General features: G+C 52.6%; 4 protein-coding genes across 8 annotated transcripts; 1 reads left to right on the plus strand and 3 right to left on the minus strand.

Annotated features, from left to right (window-relative positions):
• Positions 1-88: 88 nt before the first annotated feature.
• Positions 89-7,939, plus strand: eif3c (eukaryotic translation initiation factor 3, subunit C). The gene is made up of 23 exons (XM_086140924.1): positions 89-227; positions 878-996; positions 1,088-1,153; positions 1,264-1,453; positions 1,579-1,704; positions 1,880-1,931; positions 2,082-2,203; positions 2,468-2,598; positions 2,716-2,866; positions 3,221-3,324; positions 4,715-4,856; positions 5,100-5,225; positions 5,336-5,429; positions 5,522-5,709; positions 5,798-6,022; positions 6,108-6,299; positions 6,378-6,549; positions 6,633-6,792; positions 6,887-6,952; positions 7,057-7,144; positions 7,248-7,413; positions 7,505-7,546; positions 7,631-7,939. The coding sequence occupies exons 2-23, from the start codon at positions 899-901 to the stop codon at positions 7,708-7,710; spliced, it is 2,781 nt and encodes a 926-aa protein (XP_085997050.1). The 5' UTR covers positions 89-227; positions 878-898; the 3' UTR covers positions 7,711-7,939.
• Positions 7,940-8,135: 196 nt separating this feature from the next.
• prodh2 (proline dehydrogenase 2) lies at positions 8,136-11,538 on the minus strand. Its single transcript, XM_086140925.1, has 11 exons — positions 11,436-11,538; positions 11,131-11,366; positions 10,817-11,007; positions 10,560-10,686; positions 10,097-10,168; positions 9,917-9,997; positions 9,677-9,820; positions 9,422-9,588; positions 9,215-9,325; positions 8,725-8,813; positions 8,136-8,558 (listed from the first exon to the last, which is right to left on the minus strand). Exons 2-11 carry the CDS (start codon positions 11,356-11,358, stop codon positions 8,389-8,391), a joined length of 1,380 nt encoding a protein of 459 aa, XP_085997051.1. The 5' UTR covers positions 11,359-11,366; positions 11,436-11,538; the 3' UTR covers positions 8,136-8,388.
• A 615-nt stretch (positions 11,539-12,153) lies between these two features.
• Positions 12,154-14,851, minus strand: tbx6 (T-box transcription factor 6). The gene is given in 6 exon segments (XM_086140926.1): positions 12,154-13,483; positions 13,551-13,621; positions 13,693-13,836; positions 13,915-14,182; positions 14,260-14,407; positions 14,782-14,851. Coding segments are annotated over 6 exon segments (2,031 nt in total).
• Positions 14,852-16,904: 2,053 nt separating this feature from the next.
• Positions 16,905-21,658, minus strand: nif3l1 (NIF3 NGG1 interacting factor 3-like 1 (S. cerevisiae)). 5 transcript variants are annotated; one of them, XM_086140929.1, is made up of 7 exons: positions 21,616-21,658; positions 19,860-20,319; positions 19,599-19,746; positions 18,926-19,049; positions 18,540-18,678; positions 17,350-17,433; positions 16,905-17,265 (listed from the first exon to the last, which is right to left on the minus strand). In XM_086140929.1, exons 2-7 carry the CDS (start codon positions 20,317-20,319, stop codon positions 17,081-17,083), a joined length of 1,140 nt encoding a protein of 379 aa, XP_085997055.1. In that variant the 5' UTR covers positions 21,616-21,658; the 3' UTR covers positions 16,905-17,080. The 5 variants fall into 5 exon arrangements, with proteins under 5 accessions (XP_085997055.1, XP_085997054.1, XP_085997057.1 ...); XM_086140928.1 differs by having other exon boundaries at positions 21,599-21,647; XM_086140931.1 differs by lacking the exon at positions 21,616-21,658 and adding an exon at positions 20,683-21,410 and having other exon boundaries at positions 18,544-18,678.
• Between the last annotated feature and the right edge of the window lie 392 nt (positions 21,659-22,050).

The following is a 22,050-nucleotide window of genomic DNA, read 5'->3' on the forward strand; positions in this document are numbered from 1 at the left end:
AATAATGTAAACATCACAATTTAATCCTCCCATCCACTAGGTGGCGCTGTGCTGATATTCGGTGGCGCACGATCCGCCAAAAGACCCAGAAGAAGAGCACTTCCTTTCTCCGAGGCGAGTCCCCGGCGAGACGTGATTCTCCGGCCAGCGCAGCGCTTCTGCCAATGCTGGATATTTAAAGCGATTCTTAACTGACAGGTTCACCGCACAACAACCCAGAAACGCGGGTGAGTTGTTTTCCGAGCCATTACTCGGAAATGACAGGGTATTGACGGCTGTGTCCGAGGTTATTCACCGGCTGGTGGGGAGCGGAGAGGCCCGGTGCTCCCTGGAGATGCTAGCCGTAGCTTAGCCGGCCCCGCCGGGTGGGTTAGCTTCTGATGGTTAGCATCCCCGTTGGAATAAATACGACAGTGTTTATAAATTGTGATAGTTGTGTAAAACAATTTTAACCGTTTCTGTTCAATGCAAATGATGTGCCGTTTCCAATTTGCCGCCGGTAATATATATTTGCCTTGTACTGTTAGCGCTTTGATCACATCATTAAATTTCCTTTAATCTTACAGACAGGCTCACTCTGAATAATCCAAATGAATATTAGTTTTGCCAAAGACAGGTTAAAAACCACACCGTACCATAAGGTGTTTCTTCTTGAACCGCATCAAACTACGCCACTGTCTTTATCTGATTGCCTTAAACCAACATCCAGTTTGGCTAAAGCAGCACATTTGTTCACCGACGCATAGTTGAACATGGACAGCAATTCAATGTCTTTTTCCCTGTCATTTGTCAAAGAATTGTATCACAGAATTTTTTCCTAACCGGAGCCAAGACTGTCCGCGCTTGACATTAAAACCTTTGTATTCTTTCTGCACAGATTGACAGCTAATCTTCAGCAATGTCTCGTTTCTTCGCCACCGGGTCTGACAGCGAGTCAGAGGAGTCCTCGTCCGCAGATGAGCTCCCCGTCAAAGCACCGGGGACAACTTTCAAGCAGTCAGCGCCATTAATGCCTAATCCAGTCATAAAAGTGGAGATTTGTATATATAATGTGTCTAATTTTACAAACCCGTTGCCGTTTTCGTAGGTCCTTGCTGCTCAGCGATGATGAAGAGGACACCAAGAGAGTGGTGCGCAGCGCCAAAGACAAAAGGTTTGTGGGGCTGTTTTCGATGTGAATTGATTCTCCGTCTTTCAACAGCACGTCTGTAAAACTACGCAGGTTACGTCCATGTTTTAAATACAAATACTCTTGATCCTTAGATTTGAGGAGCTGACCAACCTTATCAAGACCATCCGCAATGCCATGAAGATCCGAGACATGGCCAAATGTCTGGAGGAGTTTGAGCAGTTATGTCGAGCTTTCCTCAAAAGCAAGACTATAGTTGATAAAGAAGGGGTTCCTTCTTTCTATATCAGACTTCTGGCCGACCTGGAGGATTACCTGAACCAGGTCAGACGTCCAAATGCGCCATATAAACATAATCACTCAAGTTTTTTGAGTGTGCATTCAGATAACACCTTAAGTAGGTTGGTGATTTTAATATCATTAAATTTGGCAATGTTATATCTTTGCAGCTTTGGGAGGACAAAGAGGGCAAGAAGAAAATGAATAAAAACAATGCAAAGGCCCTCAGCACGCTGCGTCAGAAGATCCGCAAGTACAACAGAGATTATGAAACAGAAATTTCTGCCTACAAGGAGGTAATAAAAAAACCAAACACTTTTTTAATCACTTTTTGTGAATTGAGTGTGTAATCTCTGCTTCTTACCCAATTGTGTTTGTTCAGCTTGATCTCTATCTGAGCTGCACTTTTTACAAAGTCACAGCTCCAAAGAAAAGTGAAAATAAAAAGAATTTCAATGTGTTTTCTCCAAGAACCCCCAGGAGTCTGCAGATGAGGAGGAAGAGAAGGGACCAGAGTATTCAGGTAGGACTGCCGATAAACGTCTGATGCAAAGGTCGAAGATAACGATCACGATGAATAGCTTATTTAGGATTATTTTGAGGAAAGTAGTTAAGCTGTGGCCCGAGTGATTCCAATGAGAAGGTAAAATTCATCCATTTCTTTTTCCGTAAGGCTCCTCCTCTGATAGCAACATGGAAGGTGGAGAAGGTTTGACAGCCAAAGCCTTCCTGAAGAAAAAATCCGAGGGTGCCCCCGATGCCAGCAAGTTCCTTAAGTCCGCCAAAGGATCTGGGGTAAGAGGACCAAATAGAAAAGGTTGAGTTTAAAAGGCCAAACGTCCCCCCCCCGGCTCTGATAAGCATCAGATGACGTGTTAGAATTCCTCCAAGGATTGCTCTTCAAGGGATGTGAAGATGTCGTCTGGTGCTGAAGAAAAGTGTCTCTTATTTGTGGCAACTCTCTGAAATAATAAGCTTAGTTTGAAATGATTTGGCGTGTCAATATTAAGTGAAGACTTTAATCGACTTCTCTCAAACCTGCCGGCGTCCTGACGACAGGATGGGTCTTCCTCCAGCGACAGCGACGATGACGATGAAGATTGGAGCTCAGACTCTGTGGATAATAGAAGCGAGAGCTCTGACGACGGGGAGGGAAAGAGCGCTTCCCTGGCCACCCACTTTCTCAAAAAGTAAGTCGGGACATTCCTGCGTTTTCCACGATGTGCTTGTGGTTTCCACTATGCAGCGGCAGAGAGGAACATCCGCTGCGCTTGACGTGTGATAGCGTATGAACGCGCTCTGTCCAGGCCCCAGATGCAAGATAAGGCCGTGGATAAGGGTACCAAAAAGAAGAAGCTGAAGAAGAAAGAGCGGCTGGAGGAGGAGGCCGAGGAGGAGGGCGGGGAGGAGGTTGAGGGCGGCTGGGAGAAAGTGAAGGGCGGAGTGCCGCTGGTCAAGGTAAAAATCCTGCAGAGCTCATGAACACAACACCACTTTCAGAATGTCTGCAAAATACTGAGACACGCTGCGTATTCTAACACCTCAAATAAGGGTTTTCAGGATCGATACTTTGATATCAATCACTCAGCAAAGAACCCGACCAATGTAAAATAAGCACACGCAAACAAGGAAAGATTAAGAAAGTCTCTAATGACACGTACGAGCAGTATTTGAATTAAAGTAATACCTGGTCTTTAAGTATTTACACAAAAGAAATTACAACGGAAATGTTGTGTGTACCAGTCAGCATATGCAGGTGGAACACCTTATCCTAAATTATCATCACGAATGAATCTCCCCTGATTTCACCAGGAGAAGCCCAAGATGTTTGCCAAGGGCACCGAGATCAACACCCCCGTGGTGGTGAAGAAGCTGAATGAGATCCTCCAAGCAAGAGGCAAAAAGGGCACAGACAGGTACCGTCCGGCCCTCGGTGGAGCTCCGTCTGCGCACTCAGAACCACTCCTGACAAAAACACCGCGTCGAGACGGTCGGTTGTGCTCTGTCTTTACTTGCAAGGGATCTGAAGAATTAAGAAGCAAACGCACAGATTTTGCAGGGTTAGGCGAGCGGCAGCCGTCGCTGTGTCAGTCCAAACAGCGTGGCTTCATAAGATAAAAAATCTTTATTGAGCCGCAATTACTTTTTGACGTTTAAAATAAAGGTACCACTGTATATATTGCTTTTTATTACCTTTACACTTTGTATAAACAAGTGTGTAGTGTGTTGCTTCTGAAATTCACAAAGTATTACAGAGAAAGTTAAATTTTATTTATGTAATGAACCCATTTTGAGCTTTGGCCTTTCAGAGCGTGTAGCGGAGCCTTGACTTGAATTTCAAACATAAATCGGGAAAAAATCACTGTGTCAGTAAACAAGAAAAATAAATATTTGCAAAATATCTTCATAAATATTTCTTTTACCTGGTTTATGGGACTTCTGCTCCTGAACTTCTGCCCATAGCATCTGCAAATCGGGACTTTACCGGCCGGCGGGTATACCGGCTTCCGCCAGTGTGACGTTATTTTGAGCGGCGAAAAATAATAAATATGATTTTATTTAATATTTCAAGATCACAATAATCTTCCAACTTAGAACTAAAAGTTAAAAAAATGAATCAACACAAAGGAAATATTCTTCAATTAAATATTTATGATATATTTTCCCAAGCCACTCGGAGCCGCAGTGTCACGATGAAAGAGCCGCGGGTTGCCGACCCCTGCCATAGGGGAAATTCTGGTGTCACAGCAGTGTAACAGTTATAATATCAAGAATTATGAATATTAATAAAGAGGCAATTAGAAGATAGACAGCAGAGAGAGCAACAACAACATCATTAAGGATAAAAATTGACAACAGAATAGACAACCAATTGAAAATCGCCAAAACGACCAACCAGTATAGGAACAAAAACAGTGACAATAGCAATGACAGACGTAAATAAAAAATAAGCAGGATGCGAATGGGCTGAGACCAACAAGGATGAAAATAGACAACGAAGTCAGGGTGTGACACGTGTGGATGGCTGAGGTAGTGAGGTTGTGGCGGCACAGATGAACGATTGAGTGCCGTCCAGACGGCCGGTCACGCAATCCAGCTAACCGAATAGCAATATCAGGTTTCTGTAGATCCTCGGAGGTCAGTTTCAAACGTGTGAGAGTGAGAGTGTTATACTCATAGTTAATCGGGGTACGTCCTTCATCCGCAACCCAGAGGGCGTCGAACGATGCTAATACAGGAACGATTTAGCGAAACATTAGTTCCGTTGTTTTGTTTGTGACGGCCTCTCCCCCTCCTCTCGGACAGGGCCGCTCAGATTGAACTGTTTCACGCTCTGGCAGCCATCGCCGCCGAGCATAACTTGGGGGAAGGTGTCCTGGTCAAGATTAAGTTCAACATCATCGCCTCCCTGTATGACTACAATCCCAATTTAGCCGCTTACATGAAGGTAGGAGACCACGTTCTTTTTTGTCACCGAGTGTGGTTCACTTCAGTCTGTTTTTTCCCAAATTGTATTCTATGCAGTCTTACTGCTAGTAATGCTAATTCCATTGCCGCCTCAATCACAGCAGCTGCCATGGTCTTGAGTTGTTACACACCTGATTCAGGAAAATAATGTTGCTAAAACAATGCGTAAACACACGTCCTGGTGTTATTAACGTAATCCGGATACGTTCGCCTTCCCGCCCAGTCGGAGATGTGGAAGAAGTGTCTGGACTGCATAGACGAGCTGCTGGACATCCTGTTCGCCAACAGCAACATCTTCATCGGGGAGAACATCGCGGAGGACAGTGAGAACCTGGCCATCTCGGACCAGGTAGCCCAACCGCTGTGGTTTGAAAGAATGACTTCAGAATGACCGAGCTGTTCGTTTCCAGAGAATTTAGATTGCAAACTTAACTTGTGTGACGTTTGCACGGGGATCAGCCTTTCAGGGTGCGCGGCTGCATCCTGACGCTGGTGGAGAGGATGGACGAGGAGTTCACCAAGATCATGCAGAACACCGATCCTCACTCGCAAGGTCTGGAAACATTTCTGGATCCTGAACGTGACCCAAAAACAATATCTCAGGTTTAAAACTAGCCTTCCGTTTGCGTCCGCCTCTCATTGCAGAATACGTGGACAATCTCAAAGACGAGGGGCGGGTGTGTGGCATCGTCGACCGGCTGCTGAACTACTTGGAGAACAAGGGGAGCACGGAGGAGATCTGCCGCGTGTACCTGCGTAGAATCATGCACACCTACTACAAGTTCGACTACAAGGCTCACCGACGCACCATCGGCGTGCAGGGAGAGTCCAAGGTGAGGAATCGCCGCCGCGCGCGAAGGAGGAAACGTTTTCCCTTTTTCGACAAATTCGAGAGAACGTGTCTTTCCTTTGGCTCGGCAGTCGGAGCAGGACCAGGAGGAGAGCGAGGGCGAGGACAGCGCCGTGTTGATGGACCGCCTCTGCAAGTTCATCTACGCCAAGGATCGCACCGACCGCATCCGCACGTGCGCCATCCTCTGCCACATCTACCACCACGCCCTGCATTCCCGCTGGTACCAGGCCCGGGACCTGATGCTGATGAGCCACCTTCAGGACAACATCCAGCACGCCGATCCTCCCGTGCAGGTCGGCGTCCGGAGACGAAGACGCGCGCAAACGGTCGCGGAACGCCGGATCCTCAAGACCTGACTCCGCCCCTTTTCCTCCCCAGATCCTGTACAACAGAACCATGGTTCAGCTCGGCATCTGCGCCTTCAGGCAGGGAATGATCAAGGATGCCCACAACGCCCTGCTGGACATCCAGTCCTCCGGACGCGCCAAGGAGCTGCTCGGTCAGGGTCTGCTCATGAGGAACATGCAGGAGAGGAACGCCGAGCAGGAGAAGATCGAAAAGAGGCGACAAGTAAGCCGCACGATTCGGCCGGAAAAGCAGACTTGGCGTCGTCCTCGGTCGGTGACGTGGATCTGACATCTCTGACAGGTTCCGTTCCACATGCACATCAACCTGGAGCTGCTGGAGTGCGTGTACCTGGTTTCCGCAATGCTGCTGGAAATCCCCTACATGGCGGCCCACGAGTTCGACGCCCGCCGCCGAATGATCAGCAAGCAGTTCCACCACCAGCTGCGGGTGGGAGAGAGGCAGCCGCTGTTAGGTGAGCGCCGCCTCGCCTCGCAACCCTCCGTCAGCTCGGCAGAACAACCCGAGCTGACGACCGGCTACCCGTTTGTCCCTCAGGACCACCGGAGAGCATGAGGGAGCACGTGGTGGCCGCCAGCAAAGCCATGAAGATGGGAGACTGGCGTACCTGCCACTCCTTCATCATCAACGAGAAGATGAACTGTAAGGTTTGGGACCTTTTCCCCGAGACGCAGCGGGTTCGCGACATGCTGGTCAGGTCTGTTTATTCCCGTTCTTTCGCTTTTCCCCGAAATACCCGTCCAGTCGCGCCCCGTGTATTAATCCAGCGCGATCGGATGTTTCCTCTGCAGGAAGATCCAGGAGGAGTCTCTGAGGACGTACCTGTTCACGTACAGCAGCGTGTACGACTCCATCAGGTGAGCGCGCCGTCGCCGCTTTGCGAGGATATTTGCAACCCGAATGTTGTTGCGGCAACCGGTTTTCACCTGATTTTGTGTGTGTGTGTGTGTGTCTGCTACAGCATGGAAACCCTCGCGGAGATGTTCCAGCTGGAAATACACACAGTTCATAGCATTATCAGCAAGATGATCATCAACGAGGAGCTGATGGTGAGTCCGGTCCTCCTCCTGTTATTAAAATCACAGTGAAGCTGATTTGAACTTGTTGTTCTCCTCACGGTTTTGAGTCCAAGCGATGTTCTGTGCGTTGCAGGCGTCTCTCGACCAGCCCACGCAGACGGTGGTGATGCACCGCACGGAGCCTACCTCCCTGCAGAACATGGCCCTGCAGCTGGCCGAGAAGCTGGGCGGCTTGGTGGAGAACAACGAGCGCGTGTTCGACCTGAAGCAGGGCGTCTACGGCGGCTACTTCAACAGAGGTGGGATTCAACCCGCGTCCGGGTTCATCGCAGCTCAACAGTTCGTACGAGGAAAAGATGAATTATCTTCTCTCTCTTTCTTGCATTCCAGACCAGAAAGGTGGATACCAAAATAAGCAGTCTTACCAGAGAGGTAGGTGAAAAAGAAGGATGGGGGAAAAATCGGCTCTCTGAATTGAAGTTCAAAATATGAGACGGTTTCTTCTCCCGTCCGCAGACCAGAAAGGCGGTTACTCGCAGAAACAGTCCGGCTACCAGCGAGGAGGCTACAGGAATCAAAACCATAGCAACTACTGAGCTCTGCAGCTCCAGCCAGCTCTCATTCCTTCACCGCCAACTCAGCTTTTTGTGAACGGCCGTCTGCATCCCCCCCTCAGTGGACCGCACGTCTGGAAAACCTGCAACAGCTCCCCCAGGCTACCGTCGGCTGAATAACATAACTAGCAGTGCAGTTGATTTGTCATCATCCTGGTAACACTCATTGTAGTCGGTCAATCGAACAGAAATAAATTGTTTTGAAGCAGAATCTCCTGTCATTGTCCTTCAGAACGCCACCTTGAAAACGCCCCAAATGACAGGTTCATCTGCCGGGTCTGTTCAAGCGAACGCTGTCCGGAGCGACTCGCAAGAGGAGACAAAAAGGACCCGCTGCTAAATCCTAACAGGTTGTCACATTAGTCAAGTTAAACCGGTGCATCGATCCAGCAGGCGCGAACAGACGCTTCGTTCATCCCTGGGTTTTATTACAACAAGGGGTAAATGTGCTGAGATAAAACCCCGCCTGGTGTTTTCCGATGGACCCGCTCTCCCGCGGGGTTACATGTTCTTCCACGCCTTTCCTAATTCACATTGTTTTATTCCGTACGCCTCCAATCGGTGATGTCTGGAGGTCCCGATTAGGTTTTCGCCGCCTTCTTCCGACGTGTGTTCAGCGGTTCAGCAGCAGGGGATGTGATCATTCACGGTTTCCCTTCTTCACGGCCTCAGACGGAGTCTGCGACGCAGCTCCCGCCTCAGCAAGTCGCGCTCTTTGCGGATTCCCTGCAGCACGGTGCGGTTCTCCTGAGCCCGGCGCACCAGGTAGGGCAGCGTCTCCTCCACGGAGCCGTACGGCACCGACTTGTAAACGGCGTAACCCTCCTTAGCTGGGGAGAGGGGGAAGATCGCGGCGCGTCCAAGCTCAACATAGTTTTATACTCTCGTTATTACCAGTGTGACTGTGTGATTCAATGTATGAGGTCTTTCCTGGTTGAAGTCAAACCCCTCTAGTATGAACCCTGGAGCTCCTGGCGTGGACGTGGGACGTCTTACCGAGGGTGAGGGACACGTGGTCACACATCCCCAGCAGCTGGCCGAAGCACACGGATCCCCCGGTTTTGTTTATGCCCTTTTCAGCGATCCTAGGAGGAGAGATGCAAACGTCGTTTTATTATTTTAGGACCAGGAGTTGAGACCTCAGGATCATCTCCGTGGTTATATAAGGCTTTTCAGCCGCCGTGCAGGCTCGTAATTCATCAGATTATATCACAGATATCCCTCCTGTTGTGTCCGGTTTACACAGCTATTTATATTTTTGCCACTTTTAGACATTATTTGCATAAAGAATCAAATTTTAAATAATCACTGAGGGGTGCAAATTTTTAAAAGTCGTGCAAAGGCTCATTCAATTACTGTTTAGCTGATTTCCTTTCAAACGAATGATTGACATCATGTTAAAATATACAGTTAGAAGTTGTAGTTCCAAGAGTGGTACTTTTCTAGTGTGTGTGTGTGTGTGTGTCTGTGTGTGTGTGTGTCGAACCATTCTGCGGCTTTTCGCACGGACTCCTCGTTGTGCGTGGCCACGATGATCCTGTAGCGCTCGGGCTTCTTGGCGATGGCCTCCAGCATCACTCCCATGGCGCCGTTGTAACTGTAACAACACACACACACACACACACAAAAATAACAGAAACGGTGAAGGCGTCTGACCCACAACACCCCTGTGTGGTGGTTGTGTTCTGCCCACCTGTCGTTGGTGTCCCCCCAGCTCTTATGGACGGGGTCCTCACGGCCCTCCTTATCCGCCAGCTTCCTCTCTTTGTCCATGTAGGCGCCCCGAACCAGCTTGACCCCCAGACAGAAACCCCGGGCCTCGGACAGACGCAGGGCCTCCAGCAGCAGGGACCCCGACTCCTGACGGGCCCGACATACAGCTTACCGGAACGCCGCGTTCAGAAAACCCGCGCCGGACGCGACCGAGGAGACCCCCGAGGTCAGTCACCTTCAGGTAACACTGGTATGTGTTCCAGATCCAGGCGCCGTCTTTGTTGAACTTCATCATCATCGCCATGGTAACGAGGGACAGGGCCGGGTTCATGTAGGTGTACTCGGCGTCGACCAGGATGCGGACTTTGTCCACGCCGGCCTGGGGAGCGGGTTTGGGGGAAGAAAAAAAAAGCGCGACTGTATTTTAACCCGGCGTGAGAATGCGCGTCTTCAGCTCGACGCTAATGAAGAGCACCTCTGCGATGGCGTTGAGCCTCCTCAGGCCGCACAGGAAGTGCGAGGCTTCGCCGTCGCTTAAACCCGGAAAGGCGACCGTCTGGAAGGCCAAGTTGAAGGGTGATTTTTAAAAAAATTTTATTATGAAACTGCTTCCGCCGCTCCGTGACCCCGTGACCCTTGGGGGGGGGGGACTCACCTCCCCGTCCAGCGCTCTGACCAGGAGAGCCGGGTCGTACGGCCGCTCGCCAATGAGGTCGCTGAGTTTCACCTTTGCAAACAGAGAGACGGTTCAGAGAGCGGGAAAAACAGCGCTTTTGCGCACCTTCACTGAAATGAAATTCGAAGAAATTCAAGTGTCGCCGCAGCAAAAGGCAGGAGGCTGGTTTCCATCGAATAATTACTGTCAAATTATAGTCATTTCCTTTCTCCTCAAGATGGCGCCTACCAGCTCAAACATATTCATATTTTATCTCATGATTTCCTAACAGTCGTTTTGCTAAAAATACTCGTTTCCCAACATATAATTGCGTAATCCAGACTGGGGGCGGTGCTGGCATGTATTGGTGATAAAGTCATTTTTAGATCATCTTGTTGGCTTGTATCATCTAAAATATGGCCCGTAAGATAATATCTAAGACGGTGCTTCCAGGAGGCCTTACACACAGCTCCGGGCTGAGCAGGGCGGTGATCTTCAGCTGCATCATGGGGTCTTTGCTCCAGGCGTTGCTGTGGGACATCCTCACGCAGTCCAGCATGATCTTCATGTTGTCATCATACCTTTTTTCCCTGGAGGTGTCAAAGAGCACGGCGAGAGCATATATATGTGTGTGTGTGTGTGTGTCTAGAAGGATCTGAGAAGGTGGTGCGTTAAGGTTGTTGTCGTGGAGAAGATGAACTGACTGTTTTCTTCTCGTACCCAGAGCTTTCTCCCAGGTCCTCCTCGATGGGCACGGCCAGCATGGGCCTCAAGCCCAGCGAGCTCATCTTCTCCAGGGACCTGGAGATCTCCCGCTCGTTCTCCCCGGCCACGAACTGGGCGTAAACGGTGGGGCGCAGAAGCATGGAGAACAACCTCCTCCCCAGCAGCGAGCGAGCCACCGACATCAGCTGGAGGACCAGAAGGGAGAAGGTCGGCGAGAGGAAGCTCCTCGGGTTTCACACCTTCGTGCTAAGATGGACCGGGAGGAGATGTGGCCTTGTGAAGGCCTCTGCGGCAGGACCTCCTCTCACCTTGCCGCAGTTGTCCACCAGCACGGGGTAGGAGCAGAAGCGGAAGACAAATAGGGCGCGGAGCAGCTCCCCGGAGGTCTTCACGCTGAAGGCCCCGGGCTCCTGGAAGGTCAGGGCCGTGGACAGGCAGCCCGGGGGTTTGCTCGCCGCCGTCCTGCAGGAGGTCCAGCTCGGACGCCTCAGCAGACACAGGCCCGAGAGCGACGGGCGCAACGCGGAGAAGATCATCTCCAGAACTGGTAGGATACACGGTGAGAGTTCATTTCCTCCGGACGTCTGAAGGAGCTTCTGGAGGGACACCTTACCTTCTGTCCAGGGAAGAAACCCGTCCTAAGCGGAGAAGCTCGGCTGCGAGGCTCCCCCGGAATCCAGGACGCTCTGGTTTACCCTCTGGCTAATGAGTGACCGGCGGGACGGGTGAGCAAACAGCGAGTTGACCCTTAGCATCGGGACGTAACGCTTCACCAACCACTACACTACTAACCCCACTTAGACACCCCCGGAAAAAAAACAAAAAAAAACAAATAAATGAGTATGTGGTTGTGAGATGGCTACTCGGTTGAGGGGTCACTTCTGACTTCCGACTGTTACTTCAGATCTTCGGTGACTGAATTGCACTTTTTGTAAGTCGTTTTGGATAAAAACAACTTACAAATGACTGGGATGTGATGTAACGAGGCCCTCGCTGCTTTTCTGACCTCTGAGAAGCTCCCAGAAACCCTCACCATCGCATTTCGGTTTTTATCTCACACACACACACACACACACACACCGATGTCATTCTGATTTCTTCTCAAGGAGGTTTTTCATGGCCGATCGTCTCGAGGTGGAGGCCCAGCAGCTCCTCCTGGTGAAAATAACCAAACCGGAGCCGTTTTCAAGCATTTTATTTTCCTACTTCCCTCTGAAATAGACAGAAGATCATCAAACCTATTTACAGCTGCTATCGTCTACTGGGAAGGGGGGGGGGCACACGAACGCTGTGGGGGGGGGGGGGGGGGGGGGGGGGATCACCGATGGCTTCTAGAAGACGGTTCTGGCGCCCAGGTCCAGGTAGGACGCCTGGGCGTGGGCGTGCTGGTGCCTGTACAGGTGCCTGAGCGGGATGGGGATGGAGGCGTGGGGGTCCTGGCACAGCCGGAGGGGATAGGAGGAGAAGGCGGGGTAGAGCGGCGGGGCGGCGGGGGAAGCCTGGAGGCAGGAAGTGAGGGGCGCGTCCAGCTGGGGGAGGAGCGACGGGTGGTGCAGCATCACGTCGGAGCGGTACGGGTTGGCGCCCAGATCCACCGGGGCGTAGGAGGAGGCGGGCAGGGGTTGGGGCGCCGGGGGCTGCTGGAAGGGAGGGTGAGGGAGCGAGGACGGGGGGAAGGTTGCCGCCTGGGTTTGGTGGCTCAGGTTCGGGAGGTGCAGGGCCGGGTGGGGGTGGGAGGGGTTCAGCCCCCCGCCGTTGGGGTAGGACAGGTTCTGCACGTGCGCGGGGAAAGCGAAAGCGGCGCTCTGAGCCGGCGTGGGCTGGTTCGGCGCGCACAGAACCTGGGGATCCGCGTTTACGGGCGGCAGGTTGGGATACGCGAAGCCGGCTTGGATTTGGGCCTGGAGAGGCTCCTCCGGGCCGGGCTGGGCCGGCAGCAGCGGCGCGCAGGCTTGGGGGGGGATCATGGCGTGGTCGGCGGCGGCGGCGGCGACGGGCTGGTAGGCGGAGGCGGGCGGGGAGACGAGCGGCTGCGGCGAGGAGGAGTTGGACGGGGGCGGAGTGGGGAAGGTGAAGGACGTCTGCTGGTGAGACGACGGCGTGGAGGAGGTCAGCGCCGGCGAGGAGGACAGGATGGCGGGGTAGTCGATGGCGGGGATGGAGGACTGAGGGTCGGCGGCGTCGGGGGGGAAGGTCGGGGGCGGTTGGGTTAAGGGGGCGGCGGGGAAAGAGGGGTACGTCCGGTCCTCCGGGTTCTCAGACCTGCGGAGAAAAGATGGCGGTTACGGACGCTTTTAAGTGACTCGCCTTCCGGAACCCCCGGTTCTCCACACCCACCTCTCCATCATGCCGTCGGCGACCTCGCTGATCTGGGTCATCTGCGGCGCCATGAACGCCTCTCCCAGGTCCAGAGGCTGCTCGGGCACCAGCGCGTCCCGGTAGGCGGCGTCCTCGGCGCCGTAGCCGCAGGGCCGGCCCGGTAACGGCGGCAGCGAGGCCAGAGCCAGGGCTTCACACGGATCGCAGCTCGCCGAGGAAGACAAGAAGGGGGTCGGCGTCTTCCCCCGCCGGTCGTGGCTTCCGGGAAGGTCTTCCGGGTCACCTATGTCCAACGTCTCCGTCAGGACGGCCATCTTGCGCTTCTGTCTGGCGTCCCGTTGCCTGCGGAGGAGAAGGTGTCAGGACGCCGACGGAGAACGAGACGCGGATCCGTCAGGACTGGACTTACTTCTTGCTGTTCATGCCCTCCTCACGAAAGCCTTTGGCGAAGGGGTTGGCGTTGATCTTCAGCTCCGTGATCTGGAGGCAAACAAACCCGTCATCGGGGGCTCGGGTGGTCCGGAGGGTTGAGGGGCGCCGGCGGCCCGTACCTTATTGTTCTGGTAGGCGGTGACCGTGATGAACTGGGTCTCGGGGAACACGAAGGAGTGTCGTCCTCCGCCCCAGCGCAGCACGTCCCTGGCCTCGATCACGTGCACCCGCGGCTGGTAGCGATGCAGCGAGTGCAGGATGATCTGCGAGCGGAAGGCGGCCGTCGTGAGGTTCGGGGCGCGACCGGGTCTCACGGCGAGGGAGGTCGGGGGGCGACTTACGTGCCCCTGCGTGTCCAGGGTGTTATTGGTGAGCTTGGCGTGGTGAAAGGAGACGGTGCGGCTCTGCCAGTGGGCGCCGGTCGCGGGGGAGTCCGGGTGGATGAACACCCTGTCCGGCAGCCGGGCCTCGGCGCCTCCCACCACCTGCCAGCCTCCGCCCTGGAAGCGGTACCTGGACGTGTCCACGGGGAGGACGTCCAGGAGCAGGATGTAGCGCAGGGACGGGTCCAGCCCGGACAACTTCAGCCTCAAGCCCGGAAACATCCGCCTGGGAGGGGGAGAGGGATTCGTCGCCGTCAGATTCACGCGTCCGGCGTCCTCCTCCCGGGACCGACCTCCTCTCACCTGCCCTTCTTGGTGATGATCATCTCCGTCCCCACCGAGCTGAACTGCTTCCACAGGGACGAGTTCTCCAGCTCCATCTTCACCTCGTCTTTCTGGCTCTTGGCGGCCTCGCACGTCGGGGGGAACAGCGGCAAATGGGGCTCCCGCTCTGCAGGGGAGGGCGGGAACGGCAGAAGAAACATGTTCGAGGCGGAGAAAAGTGAAGAGTATGAAAGGAAAGGTGGAGAAGACGGCGGAAGGACCGTGACGCCGCGTGCTTTGGAGATGTTGGAGATGTTGATGACGGACACGTCAGATGGTTAGGAGAAGAGGTTAGATGGTAGAGAGAGATCGCTCAAGGACGAAAAGGATGCAGAGATCAGGGTTGGACGGAGGAGGTGGCTTCGCCGTGGAGGAAGCAGAAGAAGAAGCCTTGCTTCCTTCATCCTCTGTCGTCCTCACTACCTTGCCTTCTACCGTTAGCCGGATAACTGAGCGTTTCAGGACGACTACGGATCGGAAAGAAGAAAAGCGTCCACTCACCCCTGTAGAAGCAGTCCCCGATCCTCTGCGGCCCCAGGGCCAGGCTGGGGAACATCTCCACGCTGAGCATTCTCCTGCACTTCTTCTCCTCAGAGCAACATCACGAGCGTCCGTCACGTGGAGCGTCTGCGGCGGCGGCGGCGGCCGGCTCGGTTAAATAGGTGTGCGGGTCTTCACGCGTGAAAGCCAAATGGCTTCACTTTCACACCGTCCCCCTCTCAGGCCTGCGGGGCCTCCGACGCCCCGTAAACACGTTGTGTCTCGGCCTGTCTTTCTGCAGCCGTTATCCGTCTTTAATTCCTTAACTTTCATTCGGTCGCATTTACGGCCCACAGACGCTCTCCTGGCGGAAACGAGGATTTCCCCGTGATTCGTCCTGGTCCGGGTGAATGATAAATAAACATTTGCAGGAACACAAATGCAAGCGAGCAAATGTGTTTTTGCAAGACGACTGGAAATTGAAATTTGATTTCTTTTTTCCTCCACATTTTCAGAACTGTGATCTTCTGCAAAAAGCTGTGTGCGATCATCTCCGCTTCCCAAAAAGCACCATCCCGTCCACCGTTTCCAAGATGGCGTGTTTTATTGTAGTTTCTGAATAAGGACTACAGATCACGACCGAGGGAAATATTATCCACAAACGCTCTTCCTCATCTCCGACCTCCCGGTGGAGAAGCCGTTTACCGGCCGCTCCCCTGTGGCTGCGTGATGACTTGATGACAGGTTCCTTCCTCTCCACAGTGTGTGTGTGTGAGTGTGAGTGTGTGTATTAGGCCTCCTCAGCAGGGAGTCCAGCACCTCTGCTGTAGGAGGAAGCCAGCTGGCCCGCGGCTGCAGTTTGGCCTTTACAAAAACAAAGGTAGATCCCAGCGCTCCCTTTCTCTCCTCGACACTAACCTGCGACGACCTTCTGGTCTCGCTCTCAGGATTCACCCCTGCAGCCTCGCACGTCCAGGCCGCCGTCGGCCATCTTCTCCGGGCGCCGCCGGGCCGTCCTGAAGCCGTCCTGTCGCCGACCTGCGCGCCGTCGTCCTGCAAACTCACCTGCACGCTCTCGCTGAGCGACAACTGGAGCCACTTAACAGGAGGAGAATCTAAATGTTGTTCTAGTTGTTGTTTTCCTTCTCCATTTGTGTCCACATGTGTGTGTGTGTGTGTGTGAGGGGATGAAAGCCGGCGTGGGCCCCTGAGGGGAAGTAGAGGTGTGAACGCCATGCAAGAAAAAGGTCATTACCTCGACGGGGGCGGCGAGCGATCAACGCTTTTACGCAGGAGCGACAGGTGTGTTTGGGCTCCTGCAGCAGCAGCAGACTCTCTAACAGCCTGGAATGAGGATTGGCACTTGTGTGTGTGTTTTCTTTTCCGCCGCCGTGTGTGTGTGTGTGTGTGTGTGTGTGTGTTTACAGTGCATTAAGCGTCACCAAAGCCGTGCTCTTTGGCAGCCACGTGCTAAGTGGCTTGATGTCCGCTAACGTTTGCTCATCGAGGTCTTCGGGTCAATTCTCTGAAAAACCCTGGACTCTTCTTGGAGCGTCGCTGTCCTCCAAACCTCCGGAGAAGCCGATCATCTCGTCCTCTCTGTCCATCAGAGCTTTGCTTTCTCATTGGCTTGGAGAAGATGGAGGTGAGAGAAGACAGGAGGCAGCAGAGGTGAAGACCCCACTTTGTGGAACGAGGAGGACGGAGAGGATGGACACCACATGGTAGATGTTCCTGGATGGTGTAGATGTTGGTAGAAGGATGCTGAGGGTGGAGGAGGTCAGGACGTGAGTTGGAGATGGTTAGATGGAGGCGGACGACCGGCCGAGGAGAAGATCTGCATCGGGACTTCATCTCCTGTCCTCAGACCCGCCGCCCGACCCAGCCTTTTAATCCCATAAGCTTTTTTGTTCCTTCTCTTCCTTTTTAAGGAACATTCGTCCCCCTCCCTCCTCTCGCCCCGCCGACGTGTCTGAGCATTAGGATTTAAAAAACTGTTTAACAAAAATCCACTCCACGCAGAAGCAATTCACAGCCCGAGCAGAAGATTTATCTTCATCTGTCACGTCCCGAGCGTCCTCCCTCCGGAGAAACGCCCCAAGATGTCGACCGCTCGCGTTAAAGAACGCCGATGGAAACACGTCTCCGTGCGTTTTGAATTTATTTCCCATTTTTCCACCACAGTAAAAAACCTCCCAGCCGCCGCTGGAACACCGTCTTTGCGTGTTTCCAATCCACGCGGCTCAGTTTGCCGACCCGACGTTCCTCTACGTCCTCATCCAGGAGTGGCGTGGAGCTCCATCGGTGGCGTGGAGCTCCGTCAGACGACCTCCAGGGGATCTCTGTCCGCCTTGGACACGGCCACGTGCACGCCCTCGGGCATCCGCACGGCCAGCCGCTCCCTGAACACGCTCAGAAACCCGCGCTCGCTGTTGCTGTGGTCGCTCAGGATGACGCTGGTTCCCTTGGCCACGGCGTCCAGGACTTCATGGTGGGACATCTCGCCTGGAGGGAGATAACGAAGCTCAACCGGCGGCGCGAAAAACAAAACGGCGGCGTCGTGCACGAGGGGGATTCCGACCCCCGCACCTGTGACGAAGAGGTCCGCTCGCGCCGCGCTCAGGACGGACCCTCCGGAGCCGGCACACACGGCGGCGGTGAACACAAGCGACTCTGGCAGAGCAAAAGGAAAACATTACAAAATTATTCTTCTTCTTTTGGCTTTTCCCTTCAGGTGTCGCCACAGCGAGTCAACTTCCTCCATCTAACCCTATTCTCTGGATCCTCCTCTCTCACACCAACTACCTTCATATCTTCTCTCACGACGTCCATAAATCTTCTCTTTGGTCTTCCTCCAGACCTCTTGCCTGGCAGCTCCAATTCCAGCATCCGTCTACCAATATATTCCAACCATCTCAGTCTGGCTTCTCTGACCTTCTCTCCAAAACATCGAACATGTGCTGTTCCTCTGATAGACTCATTCCTGATCCTCTCCATCCTGGTCACTCCCAAAGAGAACCTCAACATCTTCATCTCTGCAACCTCTAGTTCTGCCTGCTGTCTTTCGGTCATTGTAACAGTTTCTAGTCCAAACATCATCGCTGGTCTCACCACTGACTTGTACACCTTTCCTTTTATTCTGGCTGAAAGTCTTCTATCTCTTGGTACCCCTGACACTTTTCTCCACCCATTCCAACCTGCTGGAACCCGTCTCTTATCCATGGTCTCCTACGCTCTGGACTGTTGACCCCAAGTGCCTGAAATCCTCCAGCTTCTTGATCTCCACTCCCTGTAGCCTCACCGTTCCACCCGAGTTCCTCTCATTCACTCACATATATTCTGTCTTGCTGCGACTAACTTTCATTCCTCTCCTTTCCAGAACATACCTCCACCTCTCTAGATGTTCCTCTACCTGTTGTCTGCTCTCACAACAGATCGCAATGTCATCCGCAAACATCATGGTCCATGGGGATTCCTGTCTAACCTCATCTGTCAGCCTGTCCATCACCATTGCGAACAAGAAGGGGCTCAGAGCTGATCCCTGATGGAGTCCCACCTCCACCTTGAACTTCTCTGTTACCCCTACAGCACACCGTACCAGTGTCTCACAGCGGGCATACATGTCCTGCACCAGTCTAACATACTTCTCTGCCACTCCAGACTTCCTCATACAATACCAGAGCTCCTCTCTTGGCATCCTGTCCTATGCTTTTTCTAGGTCTAAAATACAAAATAGAAGTTCAAAACTCCTCCTCCCTCCACCTGTGCGACGTCTTCACCTGCCGTGCGTCCTCGTCCCAGAGCCAGGCGGAGGTGACTCAAACCCAAGTGGGACTTCATCTTCTGGACGGCCGTCGCCACGGATACCGGCTGCTCCAACACGCTGAGTCGCCCCTGGCCGTGGCCTGGGAGAGGAGGCTTCGGGGTCGGAAGCCACCGGTGAAAACGCGAGATCAGAATCCTCCAATTTCATCCAATATAAAGGAACGTGTCTGCGGAAGTTCTCCGTCGTCCAGGTCACGGTGTCCGAATCTTCTTGTCGTGGCAACCGGACTTGGACTTCTTCACTCGAAGACGTTTCCCCTCCTCATCCCGGAGGATTCTCGGGTCGCCACGATAAGAAGATTTCCGAAATTTGGAATTTTCAACGGCGTCGACGTCGTACCTTCTCCAGCTGGACGATGCTGAGGGACTGGCCGGGAGCGCCGGGCCGTAGCAGCTTCTGGACAGCCGGCGTCAGCGCCGAGTCACCGCAGGCGAAGCTGACGTGGACCTCGCCGTTGTCGGCTCTGTGCGGGGGATGAACACGAGCGTCGGTTAAACACGGCCCTCCAGATGTTCAAATATAGCTTGAACGTTCCCGTTTGATAAGATTATTTCACTGATGGGAACTCCGAGATGTTTTGGAGAGATGGTTTTGGACAGATAATATAATGGTAGACTGGTTCTGGAATTTGAGGAAGACCAAAGAGAATTGATGGACAAAAGTGAGAGAGGATATGAAGTTAGAGAGGAGGATCCAGAAAATAGGGTTAGCTGGAGAAGGTGGGTTTGCTATGGAGACCCTGAAAGAAGAAGATTGTTGTGATCTTAGCATTAGCGTATTAGCTCGACTCAACGGGACCAGTAGGCGAAGGTCACCCAGCTGGAGGCTCCAGGTTTTCTCCTCCTCCTCCTTCCGCTTCTTAAATCACGTGATGGTTATTAAAAACCACAGTCCATTTTCTTTTGACATCCCATAACCCTAATCCTAACCCCAGAGAAGAAGGTTGCACGGAGAAGGTGGAGAGGTGAAGAATCTAATATTTTTCCCGGCAGGCAGGCGATCCGTGCACAACCTGAGCGAACGTTGCGGCGCGACGCCGCAGTCCTTCAGTTCCTCCACGACGGCGTTCAGCTCTTCGCCGTTCCTGACGGTGAATTCCACTTTGTGGCTGTGCGCGGCGCCGCTGAGGGCCTGGTTCAGCACCGACACCTGGCCGCCGCCTGCGGGACGGAAACGGAGACGGAAAAACGCGTCTCACCGAATCTCGGGTGTCCCGGCGTTCCGGCATTAAATATGCAATATACCGCGGTTTCCATTGCGAGCGGCGTCTTACCGAGGCCTCCCGCCAGCCAATCGTTCACGCCGCCTTTCACGCTGTCCCACGAAGTGTGGGGGGAGAAGACCGCTATCCCGGCCTCCACGGCCCGGACGGCCAATCGCTGCTTCCAGTCCTTCTGGACCAGACGTTTGATGGGCCGGAACAAGGGAGGGTGATAGGAGACGATCAGATCGCAGTTCACGCTTTCCGCTTCGTCCATGACGGCGTCCGTCAGGTCGTTGGTGAGGAGGATGTTTTTAACGGGCCGAGAACGTCCGGGTTCCACCAGCAGCCCCACGTTGTCCCACGGCTCGGCCAGCGAGAGAGGAGCCAGCTGCTCCAGGACCCGCAGGACGTCCTTCAGCTCCATGTCGGTCGTCGTCGAGGTGAAGGAGCGGAGAGGCGACGCTGAGATCGCAATCCGCTTGATCCGAACGCAGGCCGGGGGTGAAAGTCTCCGGCATCCGGCCAACATCTGGGGAAAGAGAACAGCGCTTCTCTTTTAGCAGTCATTCGCGTCCGAGAAGAACGCAATACTGAAGCTTTATCTTCTCAACAATGGGGAAAAATATAAGCGGTTACTTTCTGAAAACTTGGAACGGTATTCTCTCTTCTGATACCCCTTCAAGAAATCATTTCTAATTCTATAAACTGTGACCTAAATCAGCGGTCCACAACTTTTTCTGGTTTCATGCAATATTTTCACACATAAAAATAGTCCTGCTTTTTTCTTTTAAAATGCTTTTTTTAATGCGGGGTGCTCAACGCAGTTTTGAAGGCTTCATTGCTTCATCGGAGAGCCGGTCGCCACATGTTCTGCAGAGCGGGCCGCCGTCACCATATCTGAGGTCCGTCTCCTGGTGTTGTCCGTTAAATGCAGCTTTCTTTTACTTCATCGGCTCTTCTTCTGTCTCCTCACTGGGCTTTTTCCCCTTTTGCAAAGAAACTTTCCAGAGAAAACTTGATATAAATCAGGCTCTGAGCTCCATCCGGTCCTTAATATGTGGTTCCATGCAGGGTTCGATCACCGGCAACAGCCGATATGGTTCTGTGTGCAGGGGTTTACCAGTCACCTGGCTTTATTTCCACCTCCTTGGCTCTGATACGGTGAGTTAAACTGACCTCTGCGGCAAATACAACTTGTTATATAACATTCAATTGTGCCCTTGGTTGATCTCTGCTCTGACCAGCTGTTTGAATGCAGCTAAAATATCGGCTGATTCAATGACATTCAAACATCTACACCTCAGATCCCGTATCAGCCAGGTTCTCATGCACACGGCAAATCGATGACAGGTGAGAAATATGACTCATTAACCAACTGATCAATAACGAAATCAATATTTGTGGCATACAAGGGCTGCCCGTTTGAATGCCAACACATAAACAAAGAAGCCCGCATTGCTTCGCCGCCTGACATCATATCCACAGGTGATGACCGTTAAAATGCACGCCTCTAGAACCCGATCGGACGATCGATCATTTCGACCGGTTTCCAGACCATCGATCATCTTCATCCTGAAGCGAAGTTCAACCCTCAACTCAGACAGCATGGGCTGCTAACAGCTAAGCTAGCACTAGCTAAAATACAAATAGAACAACTTTATCGTCATTGCAAGGTGAAACACGAGAAACTCAACATATTCATCGGGTTAAATCCAATTCTATATTTCTAACAAATGCATGAATGATGATAGTTTTGCTAGATTTGCAAGTAAATAATGTAGAGTCGCTAACTGGAATAGTTAGCATACCAGCTAGCAGCGCTCACCGGTGTTTGTCCGTGCAGTTTGTCCCTTCCGGGCTTCCGTAGCTCACGTGATCAAGCGCTGCAGCGCATCTTCGCTCAAGACAAAAATAATATTTTAAATAAATTTGATAAGGAATCGATTGCCATGCTGAAACTATGTATCTGACTCCACCCAAACCCCCCCAAGGCAAAAGAGAACCACTTCAAAATAATGAATGACATCTACTCATCTAAGGAATATTGAGGATACGCTTTAATTTTGAAGATAATATTTGTACATTTTGTGAAGACAACGTTGAAACCACTGATCATATATTTTTCTCATGCGAAAAAGTACAGGGCTTTCGGGCTAAAACTCAAAAATGGGTTAAAGATAATTTTCCATCGTCACCAGTTTCCTTCTCAAGAGATGACATAACATTTGGTTTACTTTTAAGCTACAAAAGAGATGAACTA

This window comes from Fistularia commersonii, chromosome 33, assembly GCF_037954325.1.
Source record: "Fistularia commersonii isolate RoL2024-O1a breed Wild chromosome 33, RoL_Fcom_v1.0, whole genome shotgun sequence".
In the NCBI taxonomy this organism is placed as follows: domain Eukaryota; kingdom Metazoa; phylum Chordata; class Actinopteri; order Syngnathiformes; family Fistulariidae; genus Fistularia; species Fistularia commersonii.